At 43.0% G+C, this 25,563-nt stretch overlaps 1 protein-coding gene across 1 annotated transcript; it reads left to right on the forward strand.

Annotated features, from left to right (window-relative positions):
• The first annotated feature begins 8,815 nt into the window (after positions 1-8,815).
• Positions 8,816-25,321, forward strand: LOC114767189 (uncharacterized). The gene is made up of 5 exons (XM_028958770.1): positions 8,816-9,247; positions 14,612-14,788; positions 19,540-19,758; positions 24,262-24,475; positions 24,764-25,321. The coding sequence occupies exons 1-5, from the start codon at positions 8,816-8,818 to the stop codon at positions 24,940-24,942; spliced, it is 1,221 nt and encodes a 406-aa protein (XP_028814603.1). The 3' UTR covers positions 24,943-25,321.
• The last annotated feature ends 242 nt before the right edge of the window (positions 25,322-25,563 follow it).

A 25,563-nucleotide genomic window follows, 5' to 3' on the forward strand; every position in this document is an offset into this window, starting at 1 on the left:
TGCGTTTTCCGAGAGCCGCCATTGAGCGCTGTGGAGTGCTCAAGGCTGCTTGGCTCACTGAGTACAAAAACGCACGCAGGCCGCCGACTCTAAAATGGAAACTACCGTGAGCACGAGGGAGCGAGGCAGAGAGAGCGAGAGGGAGACATGCAAGCGGTGTGCTCATGCTGGTCTTTTATCGCGCCCGCTTTTCTCAGGATCCGATTTCTTTGAACCTGGTTCAATCCACTTTAATGACGCGCCTCGGTAGTCGTTCTTTGGCGAGCCAGATCCGACAACAACAATGACTTCATTTGGTTTCTGCAGCTGGAAGGCTGGAAGATCTCGACAGGTTTCCAGTCGTGGGGGAGGATCTATATTTAGCCTTGTTTTCATATCTGCATAGCTTCAGTTTTACGGCGCTAACAACTGAGAACCTGGGAAAACTGCCATCGGCCATACACACACATACACACACACACATTTTCTATCATCGGAATTGATTACGTTAAAAAAACATCATGAATTATCATTATAAGGGTTGGAATTAGTAGCCTAGTATGTCACACACTTGTCTATAAGCCAGAAGTCCACAAGCGAGAAGGTTACAACCTCACTTAATGCCATCATGTCCCTGAGCAAGACACTTAACCCTGAGTGTCTCCAGGGGGACTGTCCCTGTAACTACTGATTGTAAGTAGGTCTGGCGTCTGGTATTAAGCCATGACTGTAGCTGCTACTGCAGAATTTTTTGTTCATCATGCTCTTGGCTTTTTACTACAGTGTATTTACAGTATTTTAATTTCAAAGGTGCAGAAATCATCATGCGTGTTGTTATTGTGAAAATATCATATAATCGCCACAGAGATGTTGTAGAACTTGCAATTAGCAAGTGGAATAGTGAATTCTATGTCAAAGAATCTGTATCTTCTCATGAAGCTGTTTTGTCTTCCTGCCATCAGTTATTTAACCAAGTATTCATCATGTCAAGGTCTGCTGGTTCTTCCTTATTGGCACAAAGCCGAGTTTTGTTGTCTCAGACCGTTGTTCAAGGTCTAAATGCAGAATAACAGAAGAAGTGATGTTCATTTGCTATCCCTGGAAAGCCAGTGGGAAGCGTGATTCCAAGCGCGGTTTCTGTTCCTTCTCCCATCGGTTTTATATTGTCTCATGAAAAATGCGACCCTTTGGGAAAATAAATCACATTCTTACTTCTAACTAAATAAGTGGCAAGGCTGGAAGCAGTCTTGAAATTAAATAGTATTATTATAAATAAAAAATGTTTTTATCCAAGTTGTAAAACACACAAAAATTGATTCCATGTTTGAAGAAAAAAATGGAATTTTTTCACAGTGAATGATAACTTTCTCACTTCCTGTTCAGAATTTGAGTGGAGTGAGCCTCTCAGACATAATGCATATAAAGATAGCCTAATAATGAGAGTGTCGTAAGGCCCCAGTCTTGGGCCTACACGTGGCCTCACCACCTCCCCCGTCTCAACATTGCATGGCACCTCGATCTCCTGCCACAACGCTTGTTCCATGCCCAGATTTGGACGGGCTCAGAAGAGGGTGAAGCAACATGATGGACATCTGCCCACGTCTCACTGCTGCCAAGGCCTTGGAGAACTGGCACCAGGTCTGAAGTAGATATGATCTGATATTTGCGTTCCGCCATTGTGGTGAGTGGGTGAAGAAAAGACAGGGATGGGACAAGGGGAGGCATAGAGGGAGAGATTGCAAAAGCAAAAAAGCAAAATGTCCTTTAAGGGCTAAGGAAAGAATAAGTGAGTGTGTGTTGCGATATGACGACTAAATAGGAATACTTTTTGGATTTTTCTCAAATGTTTACTTCTGTAATTGGAAAATAAGAGTGTGTTGTAAATCAGAGCATGCACAACGCCTTGTTTGTGAATATTTCATCTGCAATGAAATTATTTGGCAGACTTTTTTTTTTTTACACTTTTTCCATCGGTTGCTGTTGAATGAGTATTTTCTGAGTAAATATGGCAGAAGGCCACCGGGCACTCAAGAACTCTTTTTACGACCCTGACGTGAAAGGTGAACCCCAGTGCCCAGGCAAATGCGTCAGTTGCATGTTCTTCAGAAAGCAGTTTGTGCTTGAATTCAACAAGAGCGTAAACACTCGAAACTGAGAGAACGTACCTCCTGAGCTGGAAAGCACTCTCCTGCAGGCTGATCCTTCCCTGACCCTGAAGTCAGTGATGTAAGGAAGGATGAGCAGATTAGATTCACAGCATGTGAGACGTCTTCTTCTCACCAGCGAGTGGTGAGAACAGTTCGGTTGTAGTGCTTTTCTGCATATACCAAACCAGATCAAATTTGTGGGCACTGCACAAATTATTTGCTTGACCTGTCAGACACAATGGTGGTCGGTGTGTGCATTCAGCACAGATTCGCTAATGAACACTTCGAGAAGACAAAGCTATCTCTATTTGCGGCCATAAGATCTGGAACACTCGCGCACTCGCGCCTCGTTCAAGGACTGTTTTGGGCCAAAAGACTAGTGAGAGCCTCTTATCAGTATGGGAAGTCCATCTCAACGAAGAGCTGCCAAGAGCTTCATCCCTGCAGTGTCATCTCATTTAAGAGAGAGCCCAAGATTAAAGCTCTTTTAAATCACGCTTACTGTCTTTACCCTGCGCTGTTCACATTTCTGGGATGTTCTACTGCACGATCTGCAAATGCATGAAATACATCCAGCATAATACATCCATCCATTTTCTAGACACACCTACGATGTCAGGATAAACCCAGGTTTACTTGTGAGACAGCTGCACCACTGGTAAAAGAAGATGGTTTGAGCAAGTGATGTATTAATGATGAAATATTGATACTTTATATTGCCATGTTTCCTTTATATGATTCGCATGAGACTTTTGTGAAAATATAGATATCTGAACAATTTGGCCTAAATGAAGATCCTTTATCACAGTAGAAAATAACTGCTGATAGGAGCATGTGACCTTCACATATTGACATTTACAGAATTTAGCTGACGCCCTTATCCGGAGCGACTTATAATCAGAAGGTACAAGGACAGTAAGACTCTTTTTATTGAATAAAGGCATTGATAATGTGGGCAAAATTTTCAACTACCTTGTGTTATCTATTAAATCAGCAGTATAAGATGCATCTTTGCCTTTGTCATTTCAGTTTCAAAGTTATGTGGTAGCTCATAAGCATTCTGTGGGTAACTTGTTTATTCAAGCTTCTGCATTATAATCACAAAATAATTTGGCTGCTTGTGTAACTGCATTCATAGTAAAAACATTAGCACAGTACTCAATAGTCATGTGCAGGAACAGGAAGAATGCAGGTGCAATAAGTAAATATAAACTTATGCACGTTATGTATGCACAGCACAGGCCAGAAGTTTGGACACACCTTCTCATTCAATGTGTTTTCTTTATCTTCACGACCATTTACGTTGGTAGATTCTCACTGAAGGCATCAAAACTATGAATGAACACATGTGGAGTTATGTACTTAACATATGTGTATATAAGGAGACAAACAAAGAATGAAGAAGCAGGACTCACGTATAAAAATGGAAATGAGACAGGCGGATAAAAAAACACAATATCGAATCAGCCATTATTATTTGATCTTATTAAAATGATTGATGAACCCAACCCATCAAAACCGTAGACCATTAATAACATTGTAACTTATTAAATCAAAATGTTTTCCATTAAAAAAACTCCATGAGCTGTCAGTGGAAAAACTGGAGAGTCTCCTTTAAACATTTAGACTGTGTGATCCTGTCCAGACCGAGCTAATATTTTGACAACCTTGTTATCCCCACATTTGTGTTTAAACACAGGCAAATCCCCCTGATGTTGGATGTGGCTGAGAATGAGAGCCAGCGCTTCACTTCGGAGTGACATGATGGGAAGCCGCTGGCTTGTCACTGTCACCCCGTTCCACCTAACTGCTTTCCCCGCTCCATCTGGGTGTCTTTAATTAACACCTGATTTCTCTTTTCATGAGTTCACTGGTTGCCAGGCGCCTGAGCAGGGGTTGAAACCAATTACTGTAGGTGGCATTCTCTTCACCGTCTCCAAGGGACATTAACGACCCCGCTTCTGCTCTGATAAGCAGCCTGTTTTGCTATCCGAAATTGCCATTATAAAAAGAGAGTCCCTGTTAATTATGCAGACTCATTACTGTTGTTTAATTAGTGTCTTATTTTTCTCTTCCTTTTGTAGAGAAATGGTACCAAAGGTGCAATGGGTGCATTGCAACATACACAAATGGTTAGGATGCTCGCTTACATTGTGTCTGCATGTTTTATTTCATTGTCACAACTCAGAAGTACATGACTGCAAATATATTTAGATTTTCTCCTTGATTTTGATGATAGGGGTCTCGTAACGTCCACAAATGTTCCAATAGCTCTTGGCAAAATGGGTTTTGGCTTGTGGGCTCCAAAGTGAAAGAAAAACAGCTAAAAGGTCCACCCTGAACAACCTGTGTCCAATGTTGAGCAGCTTCTTCAGGGTAATGGAAAGCAGCCAACAACAAAAGTGAGAAAGGTTTTCTAATTTAAGTACTATAATTTAAGGTAAACGTATAGTTTACCATATAGGTCCTCATGCATGTAACATCTTCCTATGCACTGGAATGACCCCTTCAGATCTGAAAAAAAACTGCCATGGATGGACGGACAGGTGGATGGAAACCAAGCCTGACCAAGCTAGAACCAAAACTATTTCTTCAAAACAGAGGCCCTCTTTTGGCCAATTAAAGTGGCCAACTTGCGCTTGTCTCTAGCTCTCTCTTTCCCTGCTCTCTTGTCAGTTTGACTGGTTGCTTGTGTGCCCCATGTTCAGAGCGCATGCCCACCCCATTAGCTCTGCATGTGCAAATGCATTTCGTCCCCACATCCCCCGTCAGGAGGATTAATAACACTGCCGATAAGTAGGTGTCAGGATACCATTCCACCCACGTTGCACACAAAGCAGGTTTTTTTTCCACGTGTCTTCGGGGCAAATAGGCTTAAAGGTCGAGCCATTAACCAAAAGGCCAACCTGTGAGTGTGTATGATGTATTGCACCAATCAGAAAAAAAACTCCTAGTAAGCATGAAGCCTGAAATAAAATGAAAATGTGAGAAGTACGCCAGAGAGGTCACGTTTGTTGATATTTGGTCTATTCACTTACTCACTATCCATATCCACTAAATTCAGATTGGGGTTGCTGCTTCTGGAATCTATCCTAGGACACGGGGAACAGGGTGGGGGCGACAGCCCAATGCGGGCCAGTGTGTGGGGATGGGGTTTTGCTCAGTGCCACCTCAGTGGCACCTTGGCGGTTCAGGGAATTCAACCTTCTGATTACGTTTCCGCTTCTTTACTTGCTAGGCCACCAATAATCAACTAGTGAAAGTGATTGTCATTGTGAAACACTGCAGCAGTGGCACCTAAGGATTCGAACCGGCACCCTTCTGATTATCAACACAGGGGTTCTATGTAAGATAATGATTTTTGTTCCTACTTATTTATATTCTGTTTAATATTTTGTGCTTATTCTGTTATTCTGTAGTGTTATTTCCCTCGGTTATTATCTTCTCACCACATCTATCAGAATAGAATCAGATCTATAAAATTGTCACAGCTTATCAAGCGGATTGGTGTGTATGTGTATGAATGTATGTATTTCTGTATTACTTGCATGACTTTGATCACATAATCTAATGAAACTCGTGCCCTTCTGCCTGAGCCTTCGCTCTTCTCTCTCTCTCTCTCACTATTTCAAAATTACTCACTCGCCCGCTCCCTCTCCCCATTACAGTTTGCATTGATCCAGCAGTAAAACGGCTCGGGCAGGAGTAGCGATGGATTTCTCTCCGGCTTCCCTCTTTCCTCGACTCCTCAGCTCCAGTAAATGCTCTGCGGAGCAAGTGAAGCAAAATTACCGGGGCCGAAATAACGGTGGCACCCTAGCCACCAGGAGTGCTTGGTCTGATTCTGCTGAATAAATATATATACCGGATTTTTAAAATTGATCATTTACCTTTTATTGCAGCTTCTTGGTAACACGGTCATTAGTTTGACTGACGGTACTTTATTTCTGTGGACAGTGGCTCTTCAGGCTGACTCAGCCTTTTTGGGTAACGCCATTGCATAAAGACTGATGGATGAGGGCGGGAGGTAAGAGAATCTCCGGGTGTGAGTGCTACACCAGGCTCTGGGGAGCGTCACTGAAGCCAGTGAGACAGGAGCCTGCTTCCCATCGACTTCACTGTTTTTTTGCCGCATTAAACCAAGTTGAGATGGAGACCAAAAAAAAAAAAAAAAAAAAAGACACGAAAACAGAGGGATGGTTATGGTGGGATCTAAAAATACACAGGGGGTCAGGTTACTCAAGCTGGTCTCATGGTGGCTTCTGCACCTCCACTGTTACCCAGAGCAACAGCCAAAGAGTAATTATACAGTAAACGGGGTTAAATGTGTTGCTCAGGTTTCAACTGGGTTGATGTAGAGCTTGCTGACAAAACTAGTTCCTTCACTAGTTCCTTGGGTCATTGTCATTGTCACACAAAAATTTTAGGTGCAGTCAATTAAGCGTGAGGCATATAGTTAAGACAATATATATACTACATATACAAAAATAAAATTTCATAGGATTTTTACAGTCTATTGCATGTTATGTGAAGATATTGCACATAGTGAGGTCATATTGTACATTTTATGATATAGCACAGATATGGATAACAGTTTATTTTTAGTTTAGGGTCTGGATTGCTTTGGGAAAATTGCAATTTTTTTAAGGCGGTTTGTCCTGGTTTTCATTGCTCTGTATCTTTTGCCTGATGGTAAAAGCTGGAAGTGGCAATGACCGAGGTGTAATGAGTCCTGTCAAATGTCTATTGCTTTTTTGCGCCATCGTGAGGTGTCAGGGTGTGTAGAGGGCAGCCAATTGGTTTTTCGATGACCTTGTGGAGCGCCTTCCTTTCTGAAGAGGTGCAGCTGCCTTACCAAACACACAGTCCATACGTAAGTACACTTGCTGTGGAACGGGGGTAAAAGGCGAGGAGCGGATTCTTGGGGAGCTGTTTTTCATCCTGAGAATTCTCAGCCTCTGCCGCACCATCTTCAGCAGCTCATTTGTGTTGGAGCTCCAGGTCAGGTCATCCTCCAGCTCAATGCCCAGGAACCTGAACACTGAGACCCTCTTCATAGGAGCCCCGTCGATTTTTCCTCTAGTCAACAACAAGCTCCTTTGTCTTTGTGGTGTTTAGGATCAGGCTGTTGACTCTGCACCACTCTGGCATCCTGCCTGTATGCCAGCTCAACTTCTTTTCTCAAGATGAGTCCAAACGCTGTCGTGGTTGAAGATCTTGTTGCTGGGGTGTCAGGGGTCACAGTCATACATGTACTGCGGCCACCCAGTGCTGTGGCTGAGAGACGTGGAGGTGTGGGGACGCAGCCTGACCCTCTGGGTGCGACCTGACAGAAGTCCAGTATCCTGCAGTTGGATGTCCCAGATCTGCCAGTTCGCACACCAGTCACTGTGGGAGGATAGTATTGAATGTAGTCCAGCGTAGCGCCCCCTGCTGCTCCAGGTAGGTCAGGGCAGCGCGGAGGGCTGTGGACACAGTGTCCTCAGTTGATCTCTTTGCACCCGTTTCTCAAAGCACTTCATGATGACAGGTGTGAGTGCCACTGGGAGGTAGTCATTCAGACTGTTCATGGTTTTGGCAGTGGAACAATGGTGGTGGACAATGGCCTGTGACAGGGATTGGTTGAAAATCCTTGTGAAAATTCCAGGCAGTTGATCTGCACAGTCTTTCAGCCCTTGTCCAGCCACACCGTTGGGTCCTACAGCCTTCCTCGGGTTCACCTTCCGTAGCTCCCGCCTTACCTCACACTGGACGGGCCAAATCGAGCAAAGAAGATATTCAGCTTCTCCAGCCCAAGTTGTTTGTTATTATCTAGTACTAAATAGTAGTCGTAAAACTAAATTTTAGATGCAAATACAGTACAGGCCAAAAGTTTGGCCACATCTTCTCATTCATTGTGTTTTCTTTATTTTCATGACCATTTATGTTGGTAGATTCTCACTGGAGGCATCAAAACGATGAATGAACACATGTGGAGTTAAGTACTTAACAAAAAAAGGTGAAATAACTGAAAACATGTTTTATATTCTAGTTTCTTTGCTCTGATTACTGCTTTGCACACTCTTGGCATTCTCTCGATGAGCTTCAAGAGGTCATCGCCTGAAATGGTTTTCCAACAGTCTTGAAGGAGTTCCCAGAGGTGTTTAGCACTTGTTGGCCCCTTTGCCTTCACTCTGCGGTCCAGCTCACCCCAAACCATCTGGACTGGGTTCAGGTCCGGTGACTGTGGAGGTCAGGTCTCCACTTTTTGTTAAGTACATAACTCCACATGTGTTCATTCATAGTTTTGATGCCTACAGTGAGAATCTACCAACGTAAATGGTCATGAAAATAAACAAAACACATTGAATGAGAAGGTGTGTCCAAACTTTTGGCCTGTACTGTATATTGTTTAGACAGTACATTAAGCTGCTAGTCCAGTTTTCTAAATCCTCTCTAAATTTCTCAATCTTCAAGTTGTTGTTATCTAGTACTAGTATTAAAACTCATTTTCAATGCAAATACATTAAGCCGTAAGCTGCTGGTCCACCTTTGCGGGACAGGCGCTCCCCCCCCCCGTCCCATCCCGTCCCGCCTCTGCGCCCCGCGCGTCCACACCAGCCTCTCCAAGACGCGCGCCTGGCGACCCACTGCGGCTCCTCCGGACGTCGCGCGTCAGACACCGGGCTCGTCGGACGCGGGGGCAGGACATGGACGGCGCGGAGCTGGCGTACGACACGGCGCTCAGCACCCTGCTGGCGGTGCTGGTGTACGTGTTGGTGAAAGTCAGCCTGGACGCCATCAGGCAGTGGCGGGCGCGCATCTCGGTCCTGATCGTCGGGTCCGGTCCGGTGGGTCTGACCGCCGCCCTGGTCGCTGTTCGCTCGGGCAAGGTGCTGAAGCTGACGGTGCTGGACGAGCGCTACAGGACCGCGCTGCTCTGCAGACCCCAGCAGATCGCGCTGGAACCCGCGCAGCGTGCGCTTCCTGCTGCGGCTCGGCGTGGACTTCGACAACATGGAAGGGTGCTGGCGCGGCGAGCACTTTTTCACCAAGGTCGGGGGTGTTTTCAGGAGCACCTGCTGAGCATCCTGGAGCAAAAGAGGCAGAAGGTGGAGATCGGAGTGCACCTGGGAACCAAGGTGAGGTCGCGCCATCTCTTTATTACCGAAGGCTGCAGGTCAGGTCACGTGGGACTCTTTCAAGCGACCATATCCCATCACAAGTGACAAGTATTGTCTACTGTCGCTTGCATCGCTGTCATAGTATTTAATATTACATATGGTACTTGTGGCAAAAATTTCGAGGCAAAAACGCAACTTGTTATTTAGAGCATATAGAATTTTCTATTTCTATTAGCTGCAGTGCATTTCTTGGTGCAGGAACTAAACTCGGGTCGCTGCATCCGGCGTAAAACTTTTGCCAGGTCAGACCGGCTGATCCGCTGTGGCGACCCCTAACGGGATCTGCCGAAGCAGAATCTTAATTTATTGGTCAAGACATCCGTCTCCTTCCCTGGATGTCTATGAAGCAACAGAAGAAAAAAAAATAAAAATAAAATAAATAAATATATATATATATATATAAAATGCAAAAAAACCCAAACAAAACAATCAAATATAAAACAGCAGAACATAAACAACAGTTTAGTTATTTGCATAGAACAATAACGCAGTATTGTTGATTCTTAAAATGTAGCTGAAATAAACACAAGCAGTGAATCTACAAGCAAAAGCTGTGACGCCTGCGACGGTTTTCATTGAAAAATGTGCCTTGAGGTGATAATTGGAAACAGTTCCTTCTCTGTGAATGTTTTTCATGAGTTGCAGCAGTTTGTAGACGTCCCCTTACTCACTAGAGCCAGCAAAGACACAAACATAAAAATCCTGGGTGTGCTCTGCTTGAATCTTTTTTAAATGAGAGAGTTTCTGCCAATTTATGTTTATGGTCTAAATACACATGTTAAAACAGTTACAGCTATTGTGCAAAATATTATGAGGGTAAGAGATGGAGGGAATGGTTATAGAATCTAAATCTAAATTGCTTATGTGTAAAGATAAATACAGTTTTTCTTTGTCTAGTCTGATCTTTTTCTTTTCTTTTTTTTTTTTTTTACACTCCTGCACTCTGTAAACACAAGTAGCCAAATTTGGGTGACATTACTCCCTGAAGTCAAACATCAACATATCTGCACTGCACTATTAATAAGAATGGCTGCACTGGTCTGCTGAGAGTGTTTCCACTCCACACTCAGTTTATGATGGACTTCTATAGAAAAGGGGCAGTGGCGGCCTAGCGGTTAAGGAAGCGGCCCCGTAATCAGAAGGTTGCCAGTTCGGATCCCGACCTGCCGAGGTGCCACTGAGCAAAGCACCGTCCCCACACACTGCTCCCCGGGCGCCAATGGTGATGGTTAAAACATTTTGTTGTGTGCACTTTCACTTTTTTCTAAAAAAGTGAGTTTTTATCTATATCAGTTGGTGAAGGAGAGCAGTCGGCGGAGCCGGGCATCACACTGCCAAGGTGGCACGGATTGGCGCAGCCTGCCACCGTTGTTGTTTCCCTCTTGAGGCAGCCCTGGCCCTGATCTGTTTAACTTCCCCCGTCCTGCCCGAGATCTGTCTGTCTTTGGCGGCCGTAATGAAACACAGCCGCGATCTTTGCTCCGCAGATATGATTTTACAGCCAATATTAGAACGTGTCGTCATCAATTTATTTACGGCCGTGAGGGTCATTTATCTTTTTTTTTGTGTATGTGCAGGGTGGCAACAGCAGATGAAACATTAACCTCAAAGGGACTGAAGTGAAAAGGAATCATATACTGATTTTGTATGTTATTCCCCCGAAGAAGGTGACCGCTTAGTAGGGGTGGTAGTAGCCTAGTGGGTAACACACTCGCCTATGACCCAGAAGACCCGGGTTCGAATCCCACTTACTGCCATTGTGTCCCTGAGCAAGACACTTAACCCTAAGTTGCTCCAGGGAGACTGTCCCTGTAACTGCTGATTGTAAGTCGCTCTGGATAAGGGCGTCTGATAAATGCTGTAAATGTAAAATGTAAATGTAGTAAGCTGACCTTCGTGAAACCAACAAAGTATAAGTGGATCTTGGACTTTCAATAGATGGAGCATCACATGCTGGACTAACACGTTCTCCATGTTGCTTAGCAACTGATTTTTTCTTCTTTTTTTTTATTTAAGACAGTACCTTTTCACCTTTGTGGTCTAAAAGCATGTCAGCTTATTGGTCCGTAAAAGTACTCCCTCTCTGTTTCTCACTCGCTCCTTGCTCTGTGCCCGCCGCTCTCCATCTTGGTTGTCACAGGCCCACAATGCCTTGTCCCTGTAACATATTGCGAGGGAGAGATGATGGATGGCACGCACGTCACGGCACAGCAGTGGTTATTCAAAGCGGAGCCGCCAGTGAATCATCATCAAATGTCAATTCCGGCCGATGCTTTCAACCGTTCCCTCGGTCGACCAACCCCAACAAGGCCCGGTGTCCCTGAGGCCACATGAGGAGGTCATGGACCCATTCTGATCCCAGCGCTGCTCTGCTGACCAACTGATCGGTCCAACGCTCTTTCTGGCTTTTTCTCTGTGGCCATAGAAATGTGTTTTTCTTTTACATTCTTCACAGTGAATACAGTGTTAATAGCTAATAATTGCACCATGGTCTTAGCAGTAATTATTATGATGATGTATAAACATTACATATTCTGCTCAAAAAATAAAGGGAACACAAAACTAAGACACCCTAGATCTGAATGAATGAAATATTTTTAAATAGTTCTTTGCATAGTGGAATGTGCTGACAACAAAATCACGCTAAAATTATCGATGGAACTCACATTTATCAACCCATGGAGGTCTGGATTTGGAGTCACGCTCAAATTTGAAGTGGAAAAACACTCAACAGGCTGATCCAACTTTAAAACTAGTCAAAATGACTGCCTGTATGACCACCCTATAATGCCTGGACATGCTCCTGATGAGGTGGTGGATTGTCTCCTGAGAGATCTCCTCCCAGACCTGGACAACTCCTGGACAGTCTGTGGTGCAATGTGGCGTTGGTGGATGGAGTGAGACATGATGTTCCTAATGTGCTCAATTGGATTCAGGTCTGAGGAATGGGCAGGCCATAGCATCAATGCCTTTGTCTTACAGGAACTGCTGACACACTCCAGCCACATGAGGTTTAGCCACCCCACACCATTAATGACCCACTGCCAAACTGGTCCTGCTTGAGGATATTGCAGGCAGCAGAACTTTCTCCATGCCGTCTCCAGACTCTGTTACATCTGTCACATGTGCTCAGTGTGAACCTGCTTTCATCTGTGAAGAGCACAGGGCGCCGGTGGTGAATTTGCCAATCTTGGAGTTCTCTGGCAAATGCCAAACGTGCTGCACGGTGTTGGCCTGTAAGCAGCCACCGTGGACATCGGGCCTCATGGAGGCGGAGGTAGTGGTCCTACTGCTGGGTTGTCGCCCTCCTACGACCTTCACCACGTTTCCTGATGTAATGGCCTGTCTCCTGGTAGCGCCTCCATGCTCTGGACACTACGAGGTGGTAGTAGCCTAGTGGGTAAGACACTCGCCTGTGAACCAGAAGACCCGGGTTCAAATCCCACTTACTACCATTGTGTCCCTGAGCAAGACACTTAACCTTAAGTTGCTCCAGGGAGACTGTCCCTGTAAAATACTGATTGTAAGTCGCTCTGGATAAGGGCGTCTGATAAATACTGTAAATGTAATGTAATGTACGCTGACCAACACAGCAAACCTTCTTGCCACAGGTCACATTGACGTGCCATCCTGGATGAGCTGCACTACCTGAGCCACTTGTGTGGGGTGTAGACTTCATCTCATGCTACCACTAGAGTGAAAGCACCACCAGCATTCAAAAGTGACCAAAACATCATGGGAAGTGGTCTGTGGTCACCACCTGCAGGTCCACGCCTTTATTGGGGACGTCTTGCTAATTGCCTATAATTTCCACCTGTTGTCTATTCCATTTGCACAGCAGCATGTGACATTGATTTTCAATCAGTGTTGCTTCCTAAGTGGACAGATTGATTTCACAGAAGTGTGATTGACTTGGAGTTACATTGTGTTGTGTTCCCTATTTTATTTTATTTTGTGTGTGTGTGTGTGTGTGTGTGTGTGTGTGTGTGTGTGTGTGTATATATATATATATATATATATGAAACACGAGTGACTTTTTATCCCTGAATACTCTAAAAGCAGTCACATTATTATTATTCTACATGATTTAAACATTAGTAGTTTAACAGAGATGACAATCTTTGTGCTAAAATGATATTCTAGAATGCTACAGAAAGGGCTCAAGTTTTTCTAATCATGAAGACGTTTTTTTTCCATTTATTGTGTGTACAGCCTGTCAGTGTGTACTTTGGCACCCTAAAAAAAAGACAATTGAGACAATTTAATTGGTCTATTCAATTCAGTAAAGGCATGTAAGCTTCCATCATCACTACAAATTCTTTTTTACTTGTTTTGAAATGTTGTCCTGCCTGTACCATGTTTAAACTTCCAACCTGTTTGGAACATGTTAGAAAGCAAAAGGAAATTGAATTGAAAATGATGCTCCAGCGGCCTTGTCACTTTGGACAGGCTTTACAGTCACCACTTCAGCGAAATGGCCACACACGCACCGTATGACGGCATTGGTTAAAGATTGACTGAAGCGCACACACCGGTGTGCTGTGTTTATTCACGTCACCCGTCGGGATGCACTTCTGTGTTCCGCTATCTGTGTCTCGGCCGCAAATATTGTCCCCGTGTATCTGGTGTCACGTTAATCTCATATCCTGCAGGGCCGGATGCTCATGGCTGTCTATGTAAACCACCGCTCATTAAACAACATGTCCATATTTGTCCGTGCACACACACACACACACACACACACACACACACAGACAAGAAGCCTTTAAGGGCTGCTACATTCATTATATTCATTATATACCTAAAGGTATCAGTCTATGGCGACTCTTATGTCATGTGGCGCTGAAGAGCTGTTTAGGTCTGATGGGCCTGGGCGATGAACAGCCATCTTACCCCCCCGTCCTGTTGTAAATGTAACACATCCACGCCGGACAAAATGACAAATGTGAGTCAGGCTGGCTCTGGAAGGGTTATGGCAATTTTAAAGAGCGTCTCATGCACCGAAGGCACATTTTGACCTTTCACGGGAGCTGCTCTTGAGTGTTTGCTTGGCGTGATTTATGAGTGGCTGTTCTGTGCTCCCCGGATGGTCGGTGATGCGGACACGTTCAAACTCGGCTTCGGCCTGCTGCTTTCAAATGCTCTGGACGGTAACGCCGGGGTGAAAAAAACAAAAGATGTGAAAGCCTTCAGACAGCAGAGAGCATGCCCTCTTCTTTTTATCAGCATCCAAGGAGTTAAAGGCAGGAATGAGTCTCTCACCTCTTTTGGCGTCCAGCTCATCTGTCATTTTTTTTTTCCTCTTTTCACTCCTTTCTCCAGTTCTCAGAAGAGTACCTGCGCAGGATCCCTGGTGGGGCGTGGCCGAAGGTGATTATCATCGCCGACGGCTCTTGCGGGGATTCCTGCTCGGTGCTGGGCATCAGTTCCGACTACATTGTGGAGTCCTGCCACGCCTACGGGGCCAACGCCACTATAGAGAGGCTGGACCAGAGACAGGTTGTGCCTTCATATTTCACATCTCACACAAATCTGATATAAATGAAAGGTAAACTATTGTGGCAGTTAGCGCCATGGCTTCTCACCTCCAATCATTTGGATGCATAATCATTTTATGAATTTATTGTACCCTTCGAGTAGTTATATGCACTGAATGCAATTTATCGTCATATTCACAACAGGTCTACATTTACATTTACATTTACAGCATTTATCAGACGCCCTTATCCAGAGCGACTTACAATCAGTAGTTACAGGGACAGTGACCCCCTGGAGCAACTCAGGGTTAAGTGTCTTGCTCAGGGACACAATGGTAGTAATTGGGATTTGAACCTGAGTCTCCTGGTTCACAGGCGAGTGTCTTACCCACTAGGCTACAACCACCCATGTGACTGCCGAGGTCTAGTACACTTTTAGTTGTTAAATGGCTAAACATTCTTCTTACTGTCCCAATGAATCAATGCATTGGCAATTGGCAAAAAAATACGAGCTATAAAAATACATGATACTCTCAACAGGGCTGTGACTGTAACTGTACTGAAACAATGGAGCTGAAATATGAGGATGGCTGTTGCCACGTCAGGCCGTGCTTTGAAGCCGGGCTCTGATGACGCTCCCTGCGTCAGCGCCATGCGGGTGACCCGGCCGTCTCCAGGATGCTTGTTTCATTTGCGCTCCATCAATGCTGAATATTGATGCGGTATAAACACAGGCGTTGTCACAGGCCACCCCTGGCACTCGGTCATGAGAAACACAGGAGACTCCTGCAATGACTCAGTGACGCAGGCGTGAAAAAGGGGTGAGGAAATGAATGAGTAATGAGTGATAATGGAGCACCTCAGCGAGCAGAATAAATGCAGATGACGCGGTTGCCCTGCGCACAAAACAATTCAGCTGCCTCCTGCATCCTGGCCTTCGTGCATTTGATTACTGCTCTTAACCTTGATAATTATAGCGGTTCTGGTGACTCATGATGTAAATGCATTGAAGAAAGTAAGAAAGATCATTCCACCATTCACACATGTATTAAAACACAATTGTGCATTCAGGAAATTATGCAAAAGTGGAAAACATGAGAATATGGCCATGCAGATGACCTGGTCTTGTCACGGTGGCTGGACATGTTGAGGAAGGAGGACTCGTATGTACAAGACAGGACATTTAGTGAAAATGGGAAAACATCACCAAGCAACAACCCAATGGTGAACAGACACAAACAGGTTAAAACAATCATGAATCATAATAACACAGGACAAACATGAAACTCCGATCCGAACCCTGGATATGGAGTAACTCCTTCCCGACCAGATCCTGACAGGTCTGGGTGTAACTGGAGAAATCATACAGATGTCTGGGCTTGCTTGACCACTGACGCAGGGAACAGTTGTAGGCTTCATATTGCCAGGTGGTAATATTTACAGAGCCAGGCTCATTAAAAAAAATCAAGGGGTGAGGACCGTGTGGGCGTAAGTGTCATTTTGGGGCACCATTGAGATACACATGTCAAATGAAAGCTATCAATCAGCTCTTTCTGATGACAAAAGGATATAAAGAAATGATGAAGATTCACTTCATGAGGTTACTTGATATTAATACGAGCTCCCCTAGCCTGTCTATGCTCTTGCAGTGGCTAGAAAGGGTGATATGTGTAAAGAGTACTTTGGCCATTCTGGAAATGCGCCAGCACGACTTCCTGTTTGCACCAAACGTTCGTTGGTGAACGGTGTTGATGTCATTTCCAGGAACGCCTGTGCACTTCTATAGGCTGATCTCCTCATGCTCTCCACCAGTGCATCCTGGGGAAATCTCATTGTGTGACTGCCAACGGTGACTGTAATTCTGCACCAAGGCTGAATTTCAGAACGAGACTTCAGATACAGTGTTAGGGGACCACTAAGACAGATAAAAAAATAAAAAAATTAACGTCAGGGGACCTTTATTAATTTTATTTATTAAACGAAAACCAAAGGACTTAATATTAAACACAGAGAAGCAGTTGGTGTCAAAAATTGTTCACTGTGTATACTGTCATTGTATGACTTTTAAAAAGAATTATTTAGCATTTTATTACATCAAATAAGTATTTGATGCAATAAAAAAATTGAAAATAGAAATAGAAAAAACAGGCCAGGTTTGCACACACTTCAGCAGGGGATTTGGCCAAGTTCTCCATACAGATCTTCTCCAAATCATTCAGGTTTCAGGGCTCTCACTGAGGGTAACACTGAGTTTCAGTTCCCTCCATAAAGACTGGCCAGGCCACTCCAGGAGTCACTCCTTAGTGACGGTGTGTTTCAGGTTGTTGGCCAAAATCTGTCGATACCATTCGGTGCAGTGGTCCTGTCATCTGGGCAAAAAAGCACCCTCCAGATGTTTCCACCCCATGCTTCACAGTTGGGGATGGTTTTCTTGGGATTGTACCCATCGGTGAGTGCAGTTCATACCAAATAGTTCTGTTTTAGTCTCATCTGACCACATGAGCTTGTCCCGTGCCTCCTCTGGAATGTCCAGACTTCAGACGGCCATGATCATGTGCTGACTTGAGCCTCCAGCTCTCTTCAGGTCATTCACCAGGTTCTGTGTATACACACCCACACACACCCTCTCCTGTAACATTGCAAAATGTTTCTTACGTCTTTGCTCATGAAAACACTGAAACTTTTCATTATTCTGTAAACATTAGTATTCAATGGCAGAAAATATGTACAAATAGAGGAAAATGGAAAGACTTTTTTATTTTTGAGCTGGAGGTGATATATGGTTTTCCTCCTGGCTGGGTCACACTGAAGTTCACTGATGTTATTGAATTGTCTCTGAAGACGCTCTCTCTGTTTCTGCGCCTCACAGCCTGAACTCCAGGAAGTCTCCTTCGTCCAATCCAATTTGTCTGCTTCCTTTCATTTGATGACATATTTGATCATCTTCAGCTTGAAAGGAGCAGGTGGCACAGTGGCAGGCTGTCTGATATTGCTTGGGAAAACGAATTCATGGGCTTTTGGATGAGCTGCACGGTGAAACAAAAGGTAGAACCTTGCTGGGATTGATAAAGCATGGCAGGGATGTGAATTATGTGCCACACTTCATTCTCTTTGGAACAGCCACATTATCTTTGGGGTAAAGTGTTTGTGCACCTTCTGCACGGAGGTGAGCTTGTGCACTGATTTCATTAGCCATTATATAATAGACATATAACTGAGCCGATTGGCTTTACAACCCAGGCCTATAGTTTCTCTTCTTCTCTTTTCTTTAATGAAGAGCAGAGCAGGGCACTTACTGCATAAATAGAAGTGAGCAGGTGTATAAACAGCTAATGAACCGAGGGTCCATAGTCAGGCATGAAGCGGATTACCTGAAGAGGGAGAAGGAAACGGGCGCTGGCAGCCTGGGTTTCCTTAGAATCACATTAATCCAGATAAGCCACGGGGAAGGACGTGAAAGTAAGGTCTTGAATTACAGTTGTAGATGAAGTGTGGTCGCTCAGATTATGCAGGGTGGGCCATTTATATGGATACACCTTAATAAAATGGGAATGGTTGATGACATTGAACACATTTTATAAGTGGTCAGAAACTTGTAAATAACTAATAAAAGAATAAAGTTATGTTAAAATCAAGCACACCATTGTTTTTCTTGCCAATAATTTAATGTGTCACATGACCCTCTTCCTATTGGAAAAACAAAAGTTGGATCCAATGGCCGACTTCAAAATGGCCACTATGGTCACCACCCATCTTGAAAAGTTTGCACCCTCACATATACTAATGTGCCACAAACAGGACGTTAATATTACCATTTTATTAAGGTGTATCCATATAAATGGTCCACCCTGTACTGTGCTTTGTGTGTTTAAAAGTGGTACATCAATGCTACACAAACCAATGAGTTCATAATGCTGAAATTCTTTAATTAGAAATGCGACGTCTCCATGTTGCAATCCATATTCATGGGTAGAAATTCTCTTAAATACATACAGTCATGGCAAAAAGGTTTGAGAATGACACAAATACTGGTTTTCACAAAGTTTGCTGCTTCGGTGTTTTTAGATCTTTTTCACCAGTTCAAACCGCACTGATTACCATTGTGTCCCTGAGTAGGACACTCAACCCTGAGTTGCTCCAGGGGGACTGTCCCTGTAACTACTAATTGTACTTCGCTCTGGGTAACAGGTGTCATCTTCTGGTGGAGGTTTTTGCTTCTCTTTACCCATTCATATAGGTATAAATTAGCTGCATAAGTATCCATGCCATTCTCCTTCAGTGCCAGTTTCCTGCTAATTTCCTTTTTAAATGAGCTTCGTCCCAGCTAATTCACTAATTATGCAGATGGAGGAAAATGTAAGCAACTGGCTAATTAAGTTAAGATGGGTGGAAGCGCTCATGTTTGAGGTTCATCACTCCTGGGTGTCTGTGACTGAGCTCCACTAAGTTTACTGGGTGCATACTAATAAAAAAATTATTCGATATGCAACAAATTCTTAATGCTGGTTAAGGAGCTTCCTGTGTGGCAGTGGACAAACTGCTGAGAACAATTTGCTAAAACCTCAAATATTATAAAAAAAGTGAAATCGTGTCTCGTGACAAGATTAGTTTCAGTCCTTTCTTACTGAATTATCCTTATTCAAAAATCACTTTTTTAAAATAATTTTTTTAGTTAAAATTCATTTAAATTTTCGGGCTGAGAGTGATTAGAGCTCAGAATGTTAGACAGAACTCAGGTTTTTCACTTCTACTTTTTTCTCTTTCTTAATGTAGGTCCCCACTCCAGAAATTAAAGCGCATAATCTGTATTTTGATCTGTCGGCCTACGGCGTGGATGCCCTGAAGGAGCCCCGCAACCCCACCCAGCCCACGGCCAAACCTGGGTTCCACCTGAAGATCTACGGGACGTTCCGGAACCGCTACATGGCTTTGGCCTGTACAGCTGCCGACACCAAGATGGTGCGCTTCCTCCGCCACACGGCAAACTCCTCAGTATGTAAACCGTCGTAATTTTAGTCATGCGTGTTAAAGTGGAGCCTTGGCTGTTGCCAAGTGATTCTAGGACCACACAATGTGCTTAGATACCAAGATTGCTGACTGAAATATCATTTCCGTTGATAAGAATGTTAAGAAATGAAAGTGATGCTGGGCTGTTAAAACTTTGGACATCCTGGGCTGTGGGTGCATTGTGGGTTAAATGGTGCCATATTCTGTGTTGCTGCAGAGCTGTGGCCCAAAAAAGGCTGTGAAGCAGTCCCCACAATCACATGGCTAGCCCACCCAACAACAAGAGAGCGAGAAAATTTGGGTTGTTAAGATCTGTGCATATAAACAGTGGTGGACGAAGTACATAAACCATGTACTTTAGTAAAAGTAAAGTTAGCCGGGGTATAATTTTATTCCACTTTCTATTTAAATTTCTACTTGAGTAAAAGTACAAAGGTATTTGCCTTCAAATGTAATTAAGTACCAAAAGTAAAGTACTGTGGCTCTTATGTCTAATTTTAATTTACTGGTTAAATCAAATCATTTTAGGTCAGTTTTTGACATCAATTTCTCGGCCACTGACAACTGTTAAAATGATCATAAATATACTTTTATGACCATTATCAGACACCCTAATCCATAACAACTAACAATCAGTAGTGACGGGGACAGTGGAGACACTCAGGGTTAAGTGTCTTGCTCAGGGACTGTGGCTTCAGACCACCATAATACTTTTGCCACAGACTAAGTCTTTGGAAGCTGAATCTGTGAAAATTGTAGGATTGAATGCAAGTACTGAATGTGAGTTACTGAATGCTTACCGATACGGACTAATAGACATTTTTAATGGAGTAATAGACATTTTCATCTACTACTGTATTCACTATATAAATTGGTGACAATTTTAAAATACAGGTATTTATTCATTTATTTGTGGCCTCAATACTGACCCCTGTTGGTAAGGAGTACACACTACTTAAGCATATTAGATCCGTGTAAGTGAAGTGATTGTCATTGTGATACTCTACAGCACAACGAAATGTGTCCTCTGTTTTTAACCGTGACAGGCGCCCAGGGAGCAGTATGTGGGGACGGTGCTTTGCTCAGTGGCACCTCGGGATTTGAACCGGCAACCTTCTGATTACGGGGTCGCTTCTGCCACCAATGCCCCATTCTACCACTGCCCTGTTATCAGCAAAGTTAACAACACAACTATGTACAGATACTTAATTCATGTGCTATTGACGTAGATTTTCTGAGTGGAAATTGTGCGTGTACGATCATTTTTCTCAAAATACGATCATTTTAAGATGCTGGTACCATAATTTAACATTTAGGATCTGACAACACTGAAAACATACCATATTATAAAATACAGTGAAATGACTAACACAGCCATCAAATTGAAATGGATTAAAACTTTAGCCTGCTACTGCCATTATGGGTAGCGACGTTTTCCCAAACTGCAAACTTCCAGAAATTTCCATCAATTAAATACCTCTACCTGTTTCCTTAGATTAGATTGTGAATTCTTGTAAGACAAAATCATATGGGGTTGAGGCAGGCACAAAAACATTTGAAAATGTAAGTGTCCTTCTTGTTCTGGCAAACTGGATTATTGCATATCAATAGCTGTAATTCGATTGGTGCATTTTCCATCGTATCCTTTTGAGGCATAGTGGGAGACACGTAATGCGTGCGTATCTTAGTTTTGATCTAATGGCTATGCCATTAAAAAGTAGTGGAGTAAAAAATAATTTTGTTAACATTGAAATGTACCAGAGTAAAAGTAAAAAGTCTCCACAAATGGAAATACAGATACACAAAAATAACTACTTAGGTACAGTAACAAATTACTGCATATAAGTTTGTATATAATTTATTAAAATAATCATTTAAAAAAAAAAATTTAATCTGTTTTTTTTCTTCTGTTGTTTCAGTGAGGTGACTATCTTGCCTTAGAAACAGATGGATAAAAGATCATTATATGGTCACAATGACATGTGACCATACATCCAGTATCTTGGCCGTTAATGATTGTGAACATCCTTTTGGGTCAGATTCCCTTTCATGGATTAAGCCTAGTCCTTCACTAAAAGAGAACTTCAATTCAGTTCCCCATCCAAAAATGCACTTGCACTTTAATCTGCTTTAATGACTCGTAGAAACAGAGGAGGGTTAAAAACAGAGGGGGATAAGGAGTGGCGTATAGCAGGACAGGAGGCGGAGGGGAATGAGATAGAGACTTAAAGCTGAGAGGCCAGATGTGACACACTGAGCAACAAAGCTTGTCACGGCAAGAGACACATGCTGTTACCTGGTTACAGCGTGAGTGTCCATGGGATCTGGTGGTGAGAAAATGCCACGGGAACGGGCTTCTGGCCGGGGTGGGAGGGGGGGTGAGGAAGGTAGGGTGTTAAGGAGGCTGTCAGAGAAGGTGGTGATGTGCGTCATAAGACCGATTTGGTCTTTTTCTTTCCTGTGAGGTGCAAACACATTTATTGATTCACGCTTTGCAGAAATGGCAGTTTACCCCAGTCTGTTGTTGGTCTTGTGATAATAGGGTTGCTACTCTGTCATGTATTTCTGTGTAATAACATTTTAATAATTCCAGTCCATGGGGCATGCTCTTGTGTGTGTTCTCAAATTTAAAATGTACTAGTTTGGCAATCAAATTAGTTGGACATTTGGTTTGGTAAAATAAGTACAAGCGTACAAAATAAAGTGTCTTCCGCTCAGTGCTGCCAGATTGGGTGGATTTGAATTTGATATTTTGGGAAAAGTTGTTTGTGTAGAGTTTGTATTGAGGAACCTAGTTAATGCCAGTTAAATAGTTTTTCAGATAGTTTCTGCATTTTGTTTCTGCTAATTTTTAAAAATTAGAAAGTAGGGCATGTGAGTGCTTTTGATCATTGCCATTGACTACTAGCACTTTGGACATATAAAGTTTATATTTACATTTACAGCATTTTGCAGAAGCCCTTATCCAGAGCGACTTACAATCATTAGTAAGTCTCTTGTGTTGTAGTTCAGTTAAGACAATGTCTACATTCACTGGGCATCTGGAGAGAAAGCGCTATGAAAGGTAATATAACTAAATCCCTTATCAGGGCTCTTAGTTGGTAAACTCAATATTCTATAGAAATCGAACGAGAATTGCTGGTGTCTTCCTCTTGTAAGTCGCTTTGGATAAAAGCGTCTGCTAAATAAAGTAAAGTAAAGTAAAGTAAACTAAATGCAAGATTGTTGTCTTGCTCTGCATTTCTTCTCATTAAACTATGAGGAAAAACATCTAAATCTGACAAGGAATGTCATGTATGCACGCATAGTACAGAGATAATTGATTACCACTATGGAGCCCCTGAAGTACCATGAAATGCAAAAAATTATTATTATTATACGCACAGGATACCACATGAGTACAACGATCTGTGGGTTTAGGTTTAGGACAGTTATGTAATATTTCTAAAGATTCTATCAAATATCCGCAATAACTCTTGGGTCACTGCTTGTATTGGAGGAATTCATACAAATTGTTTTTGATGAGAAGCTGTCGATACACCTATTAAAACACACAGCAAAAATGTTTTAACTTGTCATATGAATCAGTGTGCTAAATATAATTAGGTTCCTTTGAGTAGTCTCCGTTTACACCTGTATGTTGACCCCTCAGAATCCAACTCGGCTAATGTGATTCTAACTTCTTTTTTTGCTTTAAGACCATTTTCTCTGGACTGTGAGCATCCATCTATAACCATGCATTTTCCCCGGACCTTGTAATGTTTCCTTGATGAAGTCAACAACCCGACGACCTCAGTTTGTGTAGTCCTTCTATCGGCTGATCCCGTGTCTGTGCAAGAGCAGTAATAATTTCATTGTAGGACATTCCTAAATGAAAATAAAACTGAGTCCTGTATTAGCTGAGTCCTCTCCATCATGAAGTGTGGATCTCACGTTTTTAGAGATGTAAATGAATTTAGAGTGAATTATTTTAAACAACTTTTCCAGTTCACGGTACTTCATGGGCTCTGTTTACTACACTTTGTTATGTCCATTGATTAGTGAACCAGCACTGACTTATTAATGTTAATTTGACAAATTCACTAGAAGAAAATGTATTTAAGAATGTTGGGAGTCAAATGTCTGTTGTCTTTAATTCAAAGCAAAGGATCATTACACAGCCATATTCACAGTTTACCTGGGGCCTCTGTTCCTAGTATAAGAGACCTAATGTGAACAACTTTCTGGTACCCCTCCCCCATCGCGTTCCCTTGACGAGGTCTGATAAAATGGTTTTAGGAGATGAATTCTGAGAATATTACTTTGTACTTGGGTTTGAACCTGTGATTTTTGTGGTTCATAGGCGAGTGTTTTACGCACTAGGCTACTACCACACTAAACATAATTTTAAAAGCGGCATGTGGGTAGTTATTGTTTAATTCCTCCTCCTCAACAGTTTGTGCTGAGTATCGACTAGTTTCTTTCTAATGTGTGCACCTCCTGTGGTAGATCATGAAGAACATATTCCACCAGTCTTTCAACGCTTACAAGACAGACATCGAGCCCCGGCTGAACGACCTCACCCTGCACCACATGCAGTGCAGCCGCAAGCTCTTCGAGATCATGCTGTCACACCGGCGTGTCAGCGCTGCCTACATCGAAGGTGACAATGTGGCTGTCACCGTGGAGGGAGAGGCTGCCCGCGTGCTCAACTTCGACACGGGTGAGTCCGCTCCATGGCGAACGATGGGGCAAAGAGACATTTTTTTATTGTCTTAAAGGTCCCCTATTATTATTATTATTATTATTATTGCTTTTATATTGGTCTTAGTCCCCTAATACTGTATTTGAAGTCTATTCCCAAACTTCAGCCGTGGTGCAGACCTGTCTAGGGGAACTCGAATTCATCTCATAAAGTGATATTTTCATAATAGGGGACCTTTAACACATATGAATTCTTGAACATGATTGAGTTAATGCCACATTCATGCAATTCTTTCCCTTTTCACAGGCTGCGGTGTTAACCTGGGCATGAGGGGGCTGGAGTCCTTGGGGACATTTATATACAAAACTGCCACTGCGCTGGATCAGAACGATGTGTTTGAAGCGCTCTCAGCCAAGATCCAGCACTCCAAACAGGTGGCAGAGACCTTCAGGCAAACAGGACTGGCCTCAACCCTGTTTGAATGAATCCTGTGCATTTGTGTGTGTGTGTGTGTGTGTGTGAGAGAGAGAGAGATAAAGCAAAAAAAAGGTGAAATGAAGAGTGAATTGCACCATAGTGGAATTTTGTATGGCTGGGTCAGCCTACGTGACATTGCAGAGCAAAGTTGCATACTGTAATTGTCTTGAATTCATAAAAAATAATCTTCTGCTTCGGTATAGTAATTAGTTGTATATGTATTGAAATTGAAAGTATCAACTTGTGTAAATTACAAACTGGCCCAGTGTAAATACTTAAATTGAGCCTATATTCTGATTGGACCAACTACCACTGATTTATTTAAATCTACTGTAAAGTTTTGAATCACATGTTGGTGTTTTACTGTAAGTGAGTCCCAATAAAGTGCCTGGTAAATTTAGTAGCTGTTTTTATTTACATTTACAGCATTTATCAGACGCCCTTATCCAGAGCAACTTACAATCAGTAGTTACAGGGACAGTCCCCCTAGAGACACTTAGGGTTGTTGTGCAGTGTCAAATAAAAACTTCATCAAATTTTTTAGGCAACAGAAAACATGGAGTTTTATTTTACAACAACTTTAATTTAGACTTTATTACTTTATGATAATCGAACTGACATGATGTTGT

Source organism: Denticeps clupeoides, chromosome 17 (assembly GCF_900700375.1).
Source record: "Denticeps clupeoides chromosome 17, fDenClu1.1, whole genome shotgun sequence".
Classification (NCBI taxonomy): Eukaryota; Metazoa; Chordata; class Actinopteri; order Clupeiformes; family Denticipitidae; genus Denticeps; species Denticeps clupeoides.

Bases quoted from the DNA above. Each gene is read 5' to 3' on its own strand.
- LOC114767189 (XM_028958770.1), top strand. From the start codon at position 8,816: ATGGACGGCGCGGAGCTGGCGTACGACACGGCGCTCAGCACCCTGCTG. The intron at 14,789-19,539 runs GTTGTGCCTTCA...TTCTTAATGTAG, and splicing joins AGAGGCTGGACCAGAGACAG to GTCCCCACTCCAGAAATTAA. The intron at 19,759-24,261 runs GTATGTAAACCG...CTCCTGTGGTAG, and splicing joins GCCACACGGCAAACTCCTCA to ATCATGAAGAACATATTCCA.